This window comes from Beta vulgaris, chromosome 6 (assembly GCF_026745355.1).
Source record: "Beta vulgaris subsp. vulgaris cultivar EL10 chromosome 6, EL10.2, whole genome shotgun sequence".
Classification (NCBI taxonomy): Eukaryota; Viridiplantae; Streptophyta; class Magnoliopsida; order Caryophyllales; family Amaranthaceae; genus Beta; species Beta vulgaris.
This window is the reverse complement of record NC_079207.1, coordinates 36138174-36154665: the sequence shown is the minus strand read 5'-3', so window position 1 is coordinate 36154665 and position 16492 is coordinate 36138174. Positions and strand designations below refer to the sequence as shown.

The window sequence follows — 16492 nt, the reverse complement described above, 5'->3', positions numbered from 1 at the left end:
GCTTGTTCCAAGAGCTTTTCAACGATAGGCCATATGCCCAATTCCGCTGAGAAACAAGAAAGTTATGACTGTTTTACGAACAGCTGACGAGAGCTGACCGCGACTCGCCGTGGACGTAGCCAAATTGGTGAACCACGTAATTCTGTTGTCTGTTTTTATTACTTTTGAATTCGTTATTTGTTTCTCTCTCACATCCGTTATAACAATAAATAAATAATTTATTAATACTCAAAGTGGAAAGCGAATAATAATTAGCTTTAGACATGTGCACGTTTGAAGTGTCATACTAGTATGAGTTGGAGTACATGTTGGTAGCCCATGACTTTTCTTGGTATTTGATTGATCACCGTGTCCTATTTTATTAATTAGTACCTCGATATCATTGGTCGTGGGAGTACGCAGTGGCGCCCGTACTTCGTCTTCTAAATTAAAGACATGGTTTGGTATGAACAACTTTATCCATTGACTATTCATTTTAATTATTATTAATCTATTGGTTGTGGAGTCATGTTCAGTATAGTGAGCCTGTTATTTTGTTGTATTATTATTTATCTCTGATTTAATGTTTATTAGTATCATGTTAGGCTTTATGTTTTATTTTTTATTAAGTACTCAACTTTGATGATTACGTGTTTTTCTGTGTGTTGATCATGGTTGTGCCTTATTGATCCTGTAATGACCCATTTGGTGAGCAATCATTTCGGATCAATAAAGCATCAACCATTCTAGGTCTGAAGATGATGCATCATCATTAGGTGTCTGGGAACCGTGTAGAGCTTGTGTTTTGACTTCCTTTACACTTTAATACCTTTGGTTTAATACGGTGTGGTTTGACTTTTGACCTGGTTTGACTATGATTTGGTTTTGGAGTTGACTTTGTGGTTGACTAAGTTTAATTATGTTTTCAAAGTTATTATTTATTTCCGCTACCAAATTCTGAATAAGCTGATGCGTTATCACGCGGCGATAATACATTGGTAATACTCTATGTTTTGTGATAAAAAATATTTTATAAAATAGAGAATTGTCGGCGTGTTACATCAATATCCCCTAATAAGATTAGCTTTTTTCAGAATTGTATGAATCTTATCACAATGAGTGAAGCAAAGAGTTTAATTAATGCACTAAAAAGTTTTGAATTTTTTCTTGCCGGTGGTTATCTGGTATGCCATTTTTTTTGCTATTAATATGGTTAGGAAGAAATTGCAGTCTAAGTCTATGTGTATGCACGTTACCATAAATCAATTGGAGGATGTATTTTCATATTTTGCTGGTGGTTATTTGGTATGACACGGGTTGGTTCGCGGGCTGAATTTTTTTGGCCGATACCAGTCTGTAACCGATTTTCACTGTTCGGGAAGCGATTTTTGCGGTTCGTGGGCCTTGTACGTGGGCTGGTCGACGTGAGAATTTTTTTTTTCAAAATTATTTAATCATTGGAGTTATTTATTATTGTACCATGAAATCTTTAAAATTAATTAAAATATACACAATTGTTAATCTGTAGGCTTGGCTAGTCTGTAGGCTGGGCTTGTCCGTTTCATGAGCCGAGATGGACCATTGTCGTGGTCCGGATTAGGCGGGTTTAGTAGCGAGCTTTCATGGGTTCGACTCAAAAAATCCAACCTCGGCCCACCGACCAATTTCATAATACGAGTTGGGTTGGACTTTTTCGTAGGCTTGTCCCACACGACCCACAAGCTGGGCTAGGTTGTATTAGCCCGCACTATTATTTGTTGGTCATGTCTAAATTTGACGAGTTGAAGACATTTGAAAGTACTTTTGGATTTTTACATAATTCACATAAGTTAAATCACTTGATGATAATGAGTTGAAAGAATGTTGTCATAAGTTTAACTCTACCATTTATCGAATGTTGATCTAGATGGTTTATTCTCTGAATTTAAAGTCTTACAATTCACTTTGCCGAATGAATTAATGTCTGCTATTGAAATTCTCAAATATGTCAATCCAGCGGATTGTTATCCCAATATATCAATTGCTTACACAGTTTTATTAACAATGCTTGTAACCGAAGCATCGGTGGAAAGAAGCTTTTCAAAACTGCTGTTTATAAAAACCTATTTGAGGTCATCAATGGCACAAGAGAGGTTAAACGTTTTGGCAACATTATCGATTGAGAAAGATATGTTGGAAAACATTGATCTTGATGTAATTATAAATGACTTTGCATCTCAAAATGCTCAAAGAAGCCGCTTTGTATGATTTTCAGGAAGCAGATGACTTTTTATTAATATTCATTTAAAGGTTTTTTTTTTTTTTAAGTATTAAGATGTGTTATGTTGAATAATTTTTTTTTTGATCTTTTATTAAATTATATTCAAATCATAAAAACGATAAGGGGGTCATTTCTTACGCTTTGCCTAGAGCCTATAAACTTTTATACATGTTCATATGTAAACTTGATATACCTTTGTATCATCAATACTAATTAAGGAGTATCATGGATAAAGGTAGGAAATAGTAATTTTTAAGGAGACGAATCGCTATTAAAAAAAAAAAGAACAAAAAAAAAAACAAACACATGAGAGAAGACGGTGATTAATATTCATATCACAAAACTCTTATCACTCTCCATCTTAAGTACTGACTATTACAAAATTCAAGTCTCGGCTTGCTTATGTCAAATGATTGCCTTGTAAATATACATGAATAATGTGTCTAGCTTGAATAATTTTGTTAAAATGGTCCATATTTGATAGCTCAAACACCTACATTTTTATGAGGACCTTTGAACCAATATCTAGCACTAAAAAACCAAGAAGAAGTAATAAGAATCAAAAGACCTCCAACTGCAATAGGTGTATAATTGAGTGTCTCAGTGTTGATAGGAAAGGCAACAGGGAGTGAGAACAGGAGTGAGATGGTGATCACCCAAGCCACAGCAATCCAACCAACGAGAATCCCATATTGGCCTAAATTGAATGGTCCAGGGACAAAAGATTTTCGAGCCACCGTCACTCTGAAAAATATTGGCAAGGCATATGATATGTATAGCCCAATGGTCGCTATCGATACCATGGCTTCGAATGCTACCAAGCTTCCAAGAGACTGCAAGAGGAGAAAGTATGAGCAAGAACACAATGTCAAAAAGTAGTATAAATTTCATGGTTCATGGAATGTGAACTTATGACCAGAAGATAAGCATACCGTTAATGCCATGCAAAAGGAGATGAAAGCAGACACCCATACTGCATTGATAGGAATTTCTTGCTTGTTCACCTTTTGCCAAACTGATGAAAAAGGCATCGCGCCATCTCTTGAGAATGCATAAGCCATCCTAGTAAAGAAATGGTGTATAAAGGTTACAAGCTTCCTTAAGCTAGATTACAAAGAACACAAAAGAAAATATAGAAGTAGAGCTTATCGAGGCTGGGAAAATATAGAAGTAGAGCTCATCAAGGCTGGCCACAGACCCTTGGATCTAATGGTATGACTTCCTGTCTCCCACAAGGGAGACCAAGGTTCAAATCTTGGTGCAAGCAAAATTTCAATATTGTTAGGGACGGGGTTGGGGCTTGTTAGGCCTCTAGGGGAGTGGCCCTGTGCGGCGATAACCCAAAGGAAATTCATCTTACGGGTTTCCGAAATGAGGCCAAAAAAAATTCCAAAGCCCAAAAGGTCTTGGGAACTGGGCCAGGGCAAAGATCATCATATCTTTCAAGAACTTTAATTATAGATAAAGAAGGGAAAACGTTTACCTAGAATTGCTGGTCATGGAACTCATGCCACAGAAAAATACGGCCATGGCAACAATGCACAAGCATACGATTCCACCAGTTCCATTCCCATATCTGCTCTTGAATGCTAGGTAAAATACTTCTGCTATAGCATAACCACCAGCATCATTTTCACTACTCAACAGGTAAGGAATGTCGGTGACTGCAAAGCTGATACCGACAATGTAACCCCAACCAACAATTATTGATATAACAATGGCACTAATAATTCCTTTGGGTCCATTCTTGTCTGCATTCTTCGTTTCCTCAGTCTGTCATTGAAAGTTATTCAGCAAAAAGCACAAAAAACAAGGATTAATTTAGTGAAGCTAAAGTAGTGTTTTATCGTTTCCAAAATAATTGCTGGATCATCTATCTTAACTTCTATTTGAATTCTACTACTATTACATGGTAAAATATATTGACAAAAATGAAGTATCCTAAACACTAGAATGATTTATGAGTTTCTTAGTGAGTAATTTTTTCAAGGATCCTTACCATGTGAGCAGATGCATCATAGCCTAGGATAGTATATTGGCTCATTAGAAGTCCAAGAACAAAGATGTAAATTATACTCTTGATCCCTTCGCCATTATCCGTGTTGAAATGAGTGAAAACAAACTCAGCACTGGCTCTTTCCTTAGCAACGAGGGGGACGAGAATCATAAGCACAAAGACACCTAAAAGAACACTACGATTAGATCAATTATTAGCTATAAGAAAATATTAGATACAAAGATTTTATTGAAAAAAGATCCACGAGTATCAGTAGATCGAGCCAATACGTTACACATTACCTGCTACATTCCATGCTGCAGCTATCTGTCCCAAGAAGGACAAGCATGAAATAGGAAGACTATTCAGGAGTGCATGTGTAAGAAGTAGACCGCCATGGAGGCCCATTACAACATACTTGGATGCCTCATAACCACCACCATTTTTCCCACCTGTGCTGAGTAGAATAATCACTTGAATCAGCTGTGCCAGAGAGAAATCCACACTGGTTGTAACAGCCCACTGCCAATCATGCATACATGATTTTTAATGAAAACCTCTTCTTAGCCAAAGGACTTTCTATTTAGAGAACATATATCTGTATTACCTGACCAACTATATTGAACCTGCAAAAGTAAGATAAACATCTGTTTACTATATTGAGGTATCATTGGAGTAAGAAGTATAAAACTAAAAACACAAAGGCCTATGAGTGTTGGAAAGACCGTAGATTTAACTTGTCAACTGTTTATACTTTTTCTAGAAAAGTTGTGGTTTTGGCAGGGGGGTCACTAAAATTCTGCTGGCCCTATGATAATGATGATAATAATGGGGCCCACAACAGCGAAAAATGACACCTCATAATATGGCGCCCTCCTCTTTTGGGTTCTCTTTGTGGTGTGTCATTTCAACACCTTATTAGACGGCCCTGGGTCTTTGTTACTTTGTCATTGCAGAATCGTTAACTAAAGGGGGGCGAGGAAACATTTGGAAGACATACCAGCCAGTGAGCCATGAAGCAAAGGCGCCCCAACGATTCCCACAAAGTCTAGCGCTCCAGAAATACAGGCCACCTGAAGTTGGGAAGGCAGAGCATATCTCGGCCATGGATAAGCCCACCATCATAGTCATAAAACCAACAATGGGCCAGCCATACACCATGGTTACAGGTCCACCATAAGTTAGCCCCATATTAAACATTGTTGTTAAACCTGTTAACACTGATATGATGGAGAACGTCACTGCAAAATTGGCTATTGCCCTGCATAACCATATAAGAAATCCAAGTGAGAATCAACTGCTGCTACTGATATACCTTGAGAAGCAAAAATGCCGACATACAGATTATTCCAAAATTACCAAAATAGGTAATTTGAACATCCATTAAACATGAATAAACATTTAATTGACTACTTCACTTGAAATTGATGTACAACTCTACCCGTAGTGTATGAGGACTCTTAGTACATGATTGGTTCAGGTCATGGAATAGGAAGGGAATAGTATGAAAGAGAGAAACGTTAACAATAATCATTACATTCACCACCTGTTATAGTTCCACTACGGAAAGGAAAAACTTTTAAATGTAGGATTGAGGAGATTAATGTAATCTATTACCAAAAGGTTGAAGGACTAGGTGGCAACCCTCATACGGTCATACCAAACATGTATTTGGAAAGGGTTTCTTGTTTCCGTTTCTAACACTAATTAGTAAAACATAAAAAACCAAACATGCCCTATTTGTAATTAGGAGAGATCATTGGCCCGAAGACCAAGGCCTGGAATTCAGACCGAGTTACTACTTCTCCCTCAACCAAACATGCACTTAGTACTATTAATCCTCAATTTCAGTTTGAGGCGGAATTTTGAGATATCTACTATTACAAAGATGAAATTAGTTCTATACGTGGTTATATCTGGGTTTTATACATGACATAAATTTCCAATATGAGGCAAAGTGATTAGTGAACAAGCTTATTATCAAAGTTTTGGGAGGAGGACATGTTAAAGTGTTAACTCACATGTGAGCTTGTCCCATGTTGACGAAAAAGAGAGAGAGAGTGACTAACATATAAGCTTAATGGGCTACTCCTCCTACTGTCAATTGGATTTTAATTAGGTTGTAACTTCTTATGGGCTTGTGTATGGTCACTCTCTCCTCCGGTGTGGGCTTGTGTGTGCAGGTCCAATGATAATTTGTGATGGTATTAGCATCTTGGCCCATTGTTATTCCCATATAGGGAGATGTGAGGGGGAGTGTTAACATGTTAAACCCACATGTGTGAGCTGGTTCCACATTGAAGAAAGAGAGAGTGACTAACATATAATCTTAATGGGCTACTCCTCTTATCACCAATTGGTTGTAGGATGTAACCTATATGGAGTTGTCTGTGGTTATTCACCCCTCCCTTCAATGGTGAATTTGTCAGGACACGAATCAAAGTCGACTATATATACAATAAATCATATTACAGGAATATTACCAAGTTGTTCATATTTATCAATCCAACATTACAGATATGATCATCAAACTAGAAAAAGGAAAGTTGATATCTTGAATGCTAAAATAGAAAGAATCTCACCTCAGATTTCATCCATTTAGTTGACATGACCAAACACCATTAAGATTTAAGAGTAACAAAAATGTTGTATTTCAACAGAAGGAAGTGCATGTTTTACCAAATGTCATTTGCACAAACAGAAAATAAAGTAAAAAGAGAAAAAAAGATAGTAAATAACATACGAGAGGCCCCGGTTGAGCTCTTGCTTGTAACCCAACTGTTGCAACCGGGTGTCATCGGAGATTGTTGATATTTCGGGGCCCACCACAAGGGGTTGTTGAAGATCAATTGAACCCATTTTTCAGTTTTTATACCTTGATTCAACTACCCAAAAAAAAACAATCTCAACTCTTTCTCTGAAAAGTCTAAGCTTTAGTTTGCCATAAAAGTTAAAACCTTAGCTCAGATGTATAGTGTTAGCTCGTTTTCTTATATATACTTGGAAGTAGCTAACAGTCAAGAAAACAAGAACATGGGTTTTGATCTGGTAGATACGCTTAGCTATCATATATTGCATTATTGCATTATTATCACTTATTGCTACATCATCCTTTGGATTCGTGCAGTTTCTTTTCTTTTCTTTTTTGCGTTTCAAAATGCATTTTAAATTAGATACCTTAGTTTTTACTCGTTAATGTGTTCTAGAATTAATTGTTTGTAATATAATTTAAATGTTTTTTTTTTTTTGTAAAGATAAATAAATATAATTTAATTGCCTTCTTGTTGAGTGGAGGAATTTATTTTTATTTTTGTGGAGGGGGTGGTGGAATTGACATTTAAATATTTTGAATTTGGCCCTCAAAGAAAAGATATCTTCAATTTAGAAATTCTTGTGGAGGACATCATTTCATGTGCCAGAGTCGTGTGCATTGATTTTCCCATGTGGTGAGATATTTGAAAAGAGTTATTAAATAAGAGAAAAAGAAGAGTAAAAAGAAAACAAAAGTGGTGATGATTCTTTTAAAGAGTTGAAAAACAGAGCAATGAAAGGTGGAGCCTTTCAATACAAAATTCGTTTATGGGGGTGGGTGTGACTTGTGAGAAGACAATTAAGTATTAATGGTTTATTTTAAAGATTTTATAAGTTTGAATCTTTTAGAGTATGTGTGAAATGATGTCTGAATCTCGTAACTTGAACCTGAGCTCCGTTTTCAAACCTGCAAAAGAAAGGACTTAGTTAGAAGGTTTGGGTGGTGGTTCTTCCTTCGAAGTTTAAGTCAGTTATCAGGAGTGAAAAAGGAATAATAGAGATATACAAAGAAAGTGAGAGAGTATATTCACAAATTATGGACGTGTCTGTTCAAAAAAGTTACCTTTTTCCTAATTTCAAGGAGCTATTTATAGTGTTGGGGTTTTGTATGCTGCCATTTGAGGTCACCCTAAAATAAGGGCACCTGATTGGTCAGGCAATCAGATCTGGATACGTGGCATGCAATCATTGGGCGATAAACACCGGCCAATCATGTGTAACCGTTTTTGGGATTTGGGCTCTGAATATTTTTTGAGGCCAAAAGGTGGAATTTTACTCCTTTCTCAGTAAAACTCAGAGTTTAAACCTCTTTGTTATTCCTTTTGATGGGACATGTGGATGCTCCTGATGGATCCACGTGTCTCTTGGAGAGTCGTTGACTGTTTGAGCTACAACATTCCCCCTGAAAGGGAATTTTACCGTTGCCCTAATACGGTTAATCCTTTAACCTGAGGAAGTTACCTCGTTTTCAAAAAAAGAAAAAGACGCACTAGTTTTTGGGACTTTACCGGTTGTTTTTAATCGGTTTAGGAATTACCGGTCACTTTTAACAGATTTAGGAGGTTTTCACCCCCTATAAAGTAAATATACCGTTTTGTCCTTTCTGAAATCATTTCACACGTTGAAAGAATTTTTCTAGAGAGAGACTCCGCATCTTTTCTGATTTTCTAGAGAGACAGTGAGTTCTCCAACTTTCGTCTTTTCCACAGAACGTCTTAGCGCTAGTCAGGTTTCCCCTCTTTCTTCTTTGTTCTCCTTTATTCTTAATTTTCTTTTAAAAAAATCAATAAAATGAATTCTTCTTCTTCGAGAAATAATATCGTTTATTCAAGAGTTTGTCGTGACGCTAGAACCGATAGCTTTTTTTCTTCAGCACATTCTAGGGTTGGGCCTATTCTGATCGGCCATGCATATCTTTTTCATGAATTTGCCCGACAAAGTCAAACGACCCAGTCTATACTAGTGCAGGGCAATTTGGCGCGCGTCAAGCAAAATGCCTATATTAGACGCGAAATTGTACTCCCAACCTCCAATTATGAGATGGAGGAGTCCACCTGACGAGTTCCCGAAGAGGGGGAATGCGAGGACCCAAAATGCTCGGCCAGCGGCTGAGCCTTCTTCCTCTTGTAGCGCCAGGGAAGAAGAGATTGAGAAATAAACCCGAAGGCTAGTCCGTCTAGGAGAGACATTGAATTGGTCGAAGGCGACAATAACGAGGGCAAGTCTATCTCCCCTGATGAATTGGATGAACAATCTACCACCTCGTCCGAAATTAAGAGACGTTTAGGTCCCCATTCGGAACCTGTGTAACACCCCAAAACTTTGGTTTTAAAAAATTATAAAACATTCGGTTTTCATTTGAATATCTGAACAAACCTTTAGGGTGTTACCGCCGCATTATTGTTAAAAAAAATGCAAAGCTAATTATTAACATAAAAATTTAAATTACAAACCAAAGTATCAAATTAAACCTTGGGTCATATATACATACATAACTACATAGATGCATAGATGCATACATGCATACATCCATACATGCATACATCCATGCATGCATACATGCATACATACATACATGCATACATCCATGCATGCATGCATCCATGCATGCATACATACATCCATGCATGCATACATACATCCATGCATGCATACATACATCCATGCATACATACGTACGTACGTACATACGTACATACGTGCGTACGTGCGTACGTGCGTACGTGCGTACGTGCGTACGTGCGTACGTGCGTACGTACATACCTGCGTACGCACGTACGCGATACGTGCGTACGTGCGTATGTACGTACGTACATACATACATACGTACATACGTACGTACGTACGTACGTACATACATACCTACGTACGTACGTACGTACGTACGTACGTACATACATACGTACGTACATACATACACACATACATACGTACACACATACACACATACATACACACATACATACACACATACATACACACATACATACATACACACATACATACATACACACATACATACACATACATACATACACATACATACATACATACATACATACATACATACATACATACATACATACATACATACATACATACATACATACATACATACATACATACATACATACATACATACATACATAATACATACATACATACATACATACATACATACATACATACATACATACTCATACATACATATACATACATACATACATACATACATACATACATACATACATACATACATACATACATACATACATACATACATACATACATACATACATACATACATACATACATACATACATATTTAGATGAGAAATAATGTGGACCATTAGATTTAACCAAATTCACGGCTAAGATCTGACCTTTGTTATACGAGTTTTTGCGCACCATATTATATTCTTTCTCTCCCAAATTCACTGGTTTTCCCCGCCATTTTCTCCATCTTTCATGCATGAACAAATTGAGATTTTCATTTAATTAATTGATCAATCACGCTTAGTATCTACAAATTAATGATATTAGCAATCTTGTTGAGAAAAAAAATCTAACCACTCATTCAATATAGTACAAGAGGTTAGTATTTGGAAAAAAATTGAATTTGTTTTGTAGAATTTTGATTCAAGTTCACTCTGAATACCAAAAATTGATTGGATTAAGCAATATAGAATATAAGAATTTGTCATTAGGAAGTGGATTTTCTTCATTTTGGGTAGCTAGTGAAGAAATCGGTGTGGTATTATTTAGAAGTTATTTTGTCAAATGACACAATCTTTAGTTTTCACTTCACCATCACCAAAGTCCTACCGCTTCAATGTTTCTATTGTTCTTTTTTTTATTGTGACAACTAGTTTCAGGTCATTTGATAAATCATAACTTGCTTAATTATTTTGTGTAATACTAAATTCACTTGTCACAGTTTGTTTGATCTTGAATTTGAGATCATGTTCCACTTCTTTCTATTTTGTTTGATGCTCCATTTTTTGTGAATAATGTTGGTCAATGCATGATTTTGTCAAGAGTTATAAAAGTTATTTATTAAGGTTATAGCAACATTTGTTTAGAAACGAAAAGTACTAATTAAAGTTATTGCGACATTTTTTTTAGAGTTATTGCAATTACTAATTAGAGTTATGACAACACTTGTTTAGAGTTGTAGGAAGTAATAGTTAAAAGTTATAGCAATGCTTGTTAAGAGTTATAATAAGTACTAATTAGAATTTTGGCAATACTTCTTAAGAGTTATACCAATACTTGTTTATAGTTATGGAAAGTAGTAATTAGAGTTATACTAATACATGTCTAAATATATAGAAAGTAGTAATTAGAGTACTACCAACACTTGTTTAGAGTTATATGTAGTCATACTTAAGTAATACCAATGCTTCTTTAAAGTAAAATCAACACTTGTATAGAGTTATATGAAGAAGTAATTAGAGTTATAGGAAATAGTAATTATAGTTGTGCAAACGCTTCTTTGGAGTTATAAGAAGTAGTAATTAGAGTTATGCCAACACTTGTTTATAGTTATACGAAAAACTAATTAGAGTTATCATAATACTTGTTTAGAGTTATGGAAGTAATAAATGAGAGTTAAAACACTGCTTGTTTAGAGTTATACCGAATCTTTATAAGAGTTTATAAAAGCTAGTCATTAGAGCTATACCAACATTTCGAGTTGTATTAGTAATGGTTAAAGTTATAGCAACATTTTTTAGAGTTATAAAAATAGTAACTAGAGTTCTGTCCACACTTATTCATTGTTATAGGTACTAACAATAAGTGTTATGTCAAGACTTGTTTAATTACATGATTTTGTAATTACGTTTGCAACTTAATATCCTGTTAGCTCAATTGGTAGCGTATTGTGTATGCAAATACACAAAAATGTGGGTTCGACTCCTACACAGGCTCTTATTAGTTAGAGTTATAACATTGCTTGTATTCCTTATGGAGAATTATTTTGGAATTATTTTTTTGAGTTATAACTAGTATTAATTAGAGTTATACCAATATGTTTTTAGAGTTGTAGGTATTATTAATTAGAGTTATACCAATATGTTTTTAGAGTTGTAGGTAGTATTAGTTAAAGCTGTACCAATATATTTTTAGAGTTATAGGTAGTATTAGTTAGAGTTATATGTATTATTAGTTAGAGTTATACCAATATGTTTTTGGAGTTGTAGTAATTACAAATGCTTGTTTATTTAGAGTTATAAGAAGTATTTATTAGAGTTAGCAACTTAGAGTTATCAATGTAGTAGTGAAGAGTATTTATTAGAGTTAGCAACACTTATTTAGAGTTATAGGAAGTTTTAGTTAGAGTTGCACTCATTGTCATTGGAGTTGTGTTAGCTATGAGTTAGAGTTATTAAAGTTGTTGTAGGTATCAATTAGAGTGATGGCAATGTTTCATTCGAGTTGTAGAAGGTGTGAGTTAGAGTTATGAAAACATGTCATTAGAGTTATGGGAGGTATACTAATTAGAGTTATACCAATACATCACTAGAGTGCAGCAACATGTCATTACTTTATAGTCTATGAGTAATGGTAATTGGATTGACTTAAGGGTGTCTGCTCGGTATTGGAATTATACTTGGAATTTGATAGCATGTTAGCTCAATTGGTAGAGTATTGTGTATGCAAATACACAAAAATGTGGGTTCGAATCCCACATAGGCTCTCTTATTTTTTAATATGCTTCAAGCACTTTTTATTTACATGGTCTTGTGGAACTTTTGGGATGTATGTTTCTCTTAATCCTGACAAAACAATGTGGTGAACGAAAAAAATGACGCTAGTTTGATATAGTGACAACTTTCAATTTTAGTTAGTGTACATGAGTGTTATTCTACTTAATTCTTATACTTTATGTTCAGGGTTCTAAATAACATGTCATTTCATAACCTATGTGGGAATCGAACTCATATCTTGTGATGGCACAATACTCTTCCATTTGAGCTAATAGGTTTCAAGGTATTCGAACATGATATAAAGTTTAATTGTATGTACTCATAGAGCACCTCATATAAATTTGTGGCAAGCACATTAAAAAGGACGGGAATATATAAATCCAACCTCGCACTCTGTTGTGTTCCCATTTAGCTCATACTTCTTAGACAAAAAAAAAAACAAATCAAGGTATAGTGAAACTCTAATTTATCAATAGTACACATTGTCAAAAACTTTCACCAGAAATAGCCACTCAAATTTTGATATCAAAATTACACTGGTCAAGACCATAGTTGCAGACCTTGATACTATCTTTACCACCTTCATCATCATTATCGTCTTCATCATCTCTACTCATTTAAGCATATTCCTCTAAAGATACAGTAGAAAATAATCCTTCATCACCCCCTCAAACAAGTCAAAGTAAGTGACTTTTATGAAATCAATCCAAGACCATACTACTCTTAAGTAGCTTCCTGCAGCATGTACCATACAAGTAAGTGCTAATAGAAGAACTAAAAATCTACTCTAAAGGAACTCAGGTGCTCTATGATTGAATTTCGGTTCATTTTTTTAATCAAGTGAACAACTCATTCACATAATAATGTGGTAAACAAAAAAAAAAGACTGTGGTTTAATATATTGCAGTTTCTTTTTCCACATTGTTAATGTTAGAATTTCGGTTCATTTTATTAAAATGTCAAGATTCAATCACAAAATCAACAATATAGGTTGTGAGAAAGAAAATCGCAACAGTTAATCAACAAAATCTCCAATTACCAATCAATAATTGCATGGCACAATATTCTTACTTTTATAGCCATTAGTGAACTTCGGGGGTAAGATGCCTTCTTTACCAGCCTTCACTCAGATACATTATGTATCTAAAGTTCCAAAGACCGTGGACGGGGCTTAGTTCAGCGTCGGTAACCGTAGAGGGTACATTACGGCTTCGGATAAGCCTTCCAAGATGCATGAATGGAAGGTTGATTTCTTATTCGTCCAAACCCCTAATGAGGCCGCTGCCAGACGATACCGATATCATAGTCGGGCGGCAACAAAGATTGGATGATCAACCTCCATTTTGGATATGAAGAATGTACTAGATGACGAGGTGGTAGATTACTTCAAGACGACTAAGTATTCTAGACTAAATAATCCAACCATTAAGGGGTCGTATAACTGGATTCCTTTTAAGGAAATGTTTTATGACGACAACTTTTTGGTTGCTTCAGGCTTGCGTTTAGCTGAGGATAGAGGTATATCATAAAATCTCTAAGTAAAATTATTCGTCTAATGTACATGCCTCTTAAACCTTTCTGCCTGTCTTTTTCTTTTTTACAAACGTGACAAGAGCAACACTTAAGAAGTCTTGGATGAGGGACATACACATGTCTAAGTTCACTAATGATCTTTAGAAAGAATTTAACAAGTCTGGGCCTGAGAAAAGGGCTGATACTTTGGTAAGTTAAATATTTTTTTTGCCGTTCTTCTTTTAAGTCTAGACGTGGGTGTGTCTTGGAATTAAGGAAGGCGGCTAGGGAATGTCTGCCCTTCCTCAGACGAAGATCCTTCGCAGAAGGAGAACATTTGAGACTGGTTGTCCATGTTGCTTGCGGTTTTCTGGACGACGGCCTTTCGTAGAAGGAAGGCAGCTAGGTTTGGTCGGCTTCCTTCTGCGAATGGTCTTCGTCTAAATTGAAATTCCTTCTTCCTCCTGGACGAGGACCTCTGGAAAATGGAAGGCAGCTAAGTCTGGCCGGTCTCCTTCTTCGAGCAATCTTCGTCCAGGTCTTGGAAACTCTTAGTCTCTGGACGAGGTCCAACGAAAAAAGAGGAGCATTCGTACTCGGCCGAATTCCTTCTTCCATGTTCTTCATAAAAATCTTGGGATTTCTCAAGACGAGTTGTAAGTTGGTCCTCGTCTAGGGATCGAAATTAAAATCCTGACCGGCTTCCATTCGTAAGCAGGGAGTGTTTAGGATACTAATTTGCTTTATTTTTGTAGATGTCGATCAATCTAACTTGTGTATTTTTTTTCCATTTTTGCAGAAGAATTCCCCAACGTCCAAGTCGTTGGCTGGGAAATTGGCTGCTTCCAAGAAACGGCCATTTGACCGCCCAAAAAATCCAAAGACTTTACAACCAAGAAGAAAAGGGATCGTCCGTCTTCGCAGAAGGCTACTCCCTTCAACCAAGGGACAAGACAAGTCCCAACCTCTTTCGGTGGGCAAACCTTCAAAGGTGGACGATCCGTCTGCCATTGTTCCATTTGTGGGAGAGGTCAGCCTAGCCTCTACCCCCTCTTGTCAATCAGCTGAACGCAGCTAATAATGCGGAGAACTATCCCGGGACGGCTGATGAGACAAAGGCTCAGTTGAACGCGGCTGCTAAGGATGGTTCGGCCTTACAACGGGCATGTAAGCTTAGCTAGTGGCTCAAATGCCATCTTGTTACAAATATGCTTCCATATCTTCGGGTGAGTCGTACTATTCCAATGTAGATCAGACACTGTGGGTTGATGGACGTCTGATGAGTCCATCCAACAAGCTAGTAGAAGTAATCACCATCAAGAACACTGAATCCTCTACGCTTTCAGATAAGGGTAAGGGACCTGTTGTTGCTCTGCCAAGATTCGAACGACGAGTCCTCTGCCACCTAGGTTGAACGTGAGAAGCTCAAGCAGGAGCTATTTAAATGTTATCCCGAGTCCCACATTAAGGGCTAAGGGGTGCATTTTTTGGGCATGTTTGTTACATGTCTCAACTTGCAGATGAGGTAAATTGGCGGCCGTTTTCGTTTAGTAGTAGCTAAACCAAAAAAATTGATGCGGTTAAAAACCGCATCAGTATAGTGAGAATCTGATGCGGTTTTCCATAACCGCATCAGATTGTGTGTGTGTTGAAAAACTGCTAGAGAAGAAATTATAAAAACAATAAACCCTATAGGTTGCCGCCACAAATTCCATCCCCAAAACCCATATTTTGACTGCGCCTCAACTATATCAACTGTACTTGAACTGTTAGATAATCATAGTCGATGATAAGATCACTCTTGTCATCGCTATTACAGAACCGTACATGAGATTTTCACCTCATACGGCTCCTCAAAAGCCATAAATAAATCTAAGGACTGATTCGATATTCTTTGATCTTGATATTTTGTAGACTAAATAAAACGAAAATGAATCGAAAAACCTGAATTAGACCAATGAAATTCTGTCTGCTATACTAGAAAAAGTGCTTCGGAATTGATCTCATCTTTTACTTTAGCTTTGAAGAATTTTCATTTTTTTTTATTGAGTAATAACTTAATCCTTGAATAAAATACCTTTTTTACCAATATCAATAAAAACTTCACCTTATTATTTTTGATTCCGAAAAAGAATTTAACATTTATTCATAATTTATGCCATGACAAAAATCTCATTCTATTAATATATATATCGGAAAAAGATCTTTTTTTTTGCAATTCCA

The 16492-nt window shown here is 36.1% G+C and overlaps 1 protein-coding gene across 1 annotated transcript; it reads right to left on the bottom strand.

Annotated features, from left to right (window-relative positions):
• Positions 1 to 2546: 2546 nt before the first annotated feature.
• Positions 2547 to 7355, bottom strand: LOC104896650 (amino-acid permease BAT1 homolog). Its single transcript, XM_010683422.4, has 8 exons — positions 6979 to 7355; positions 5236 to 5496; positions 4843 to 4861; positions 4538 to 4757; positions 4239 to 4420; positions 3723 to 4012; positions 3172 to 3301; positions 2547 to 3072 (listed from the first exon to the last, which is right to left on the bottom strand). Exons 1-8 carry the CDS (start codon positions 7092 to 7094, stop codon positions 2725 to 2727), a joined length of 1566 nt encoding a protein of 521 aa, XP_010681724.2. The 5' UTR covers positions 7095 to 7355; the 3' UTR covers positions 2547 to 2724.
• Between the last annotated feature and the right edge of the window lie 9137 nt (positions 7356 to 16492).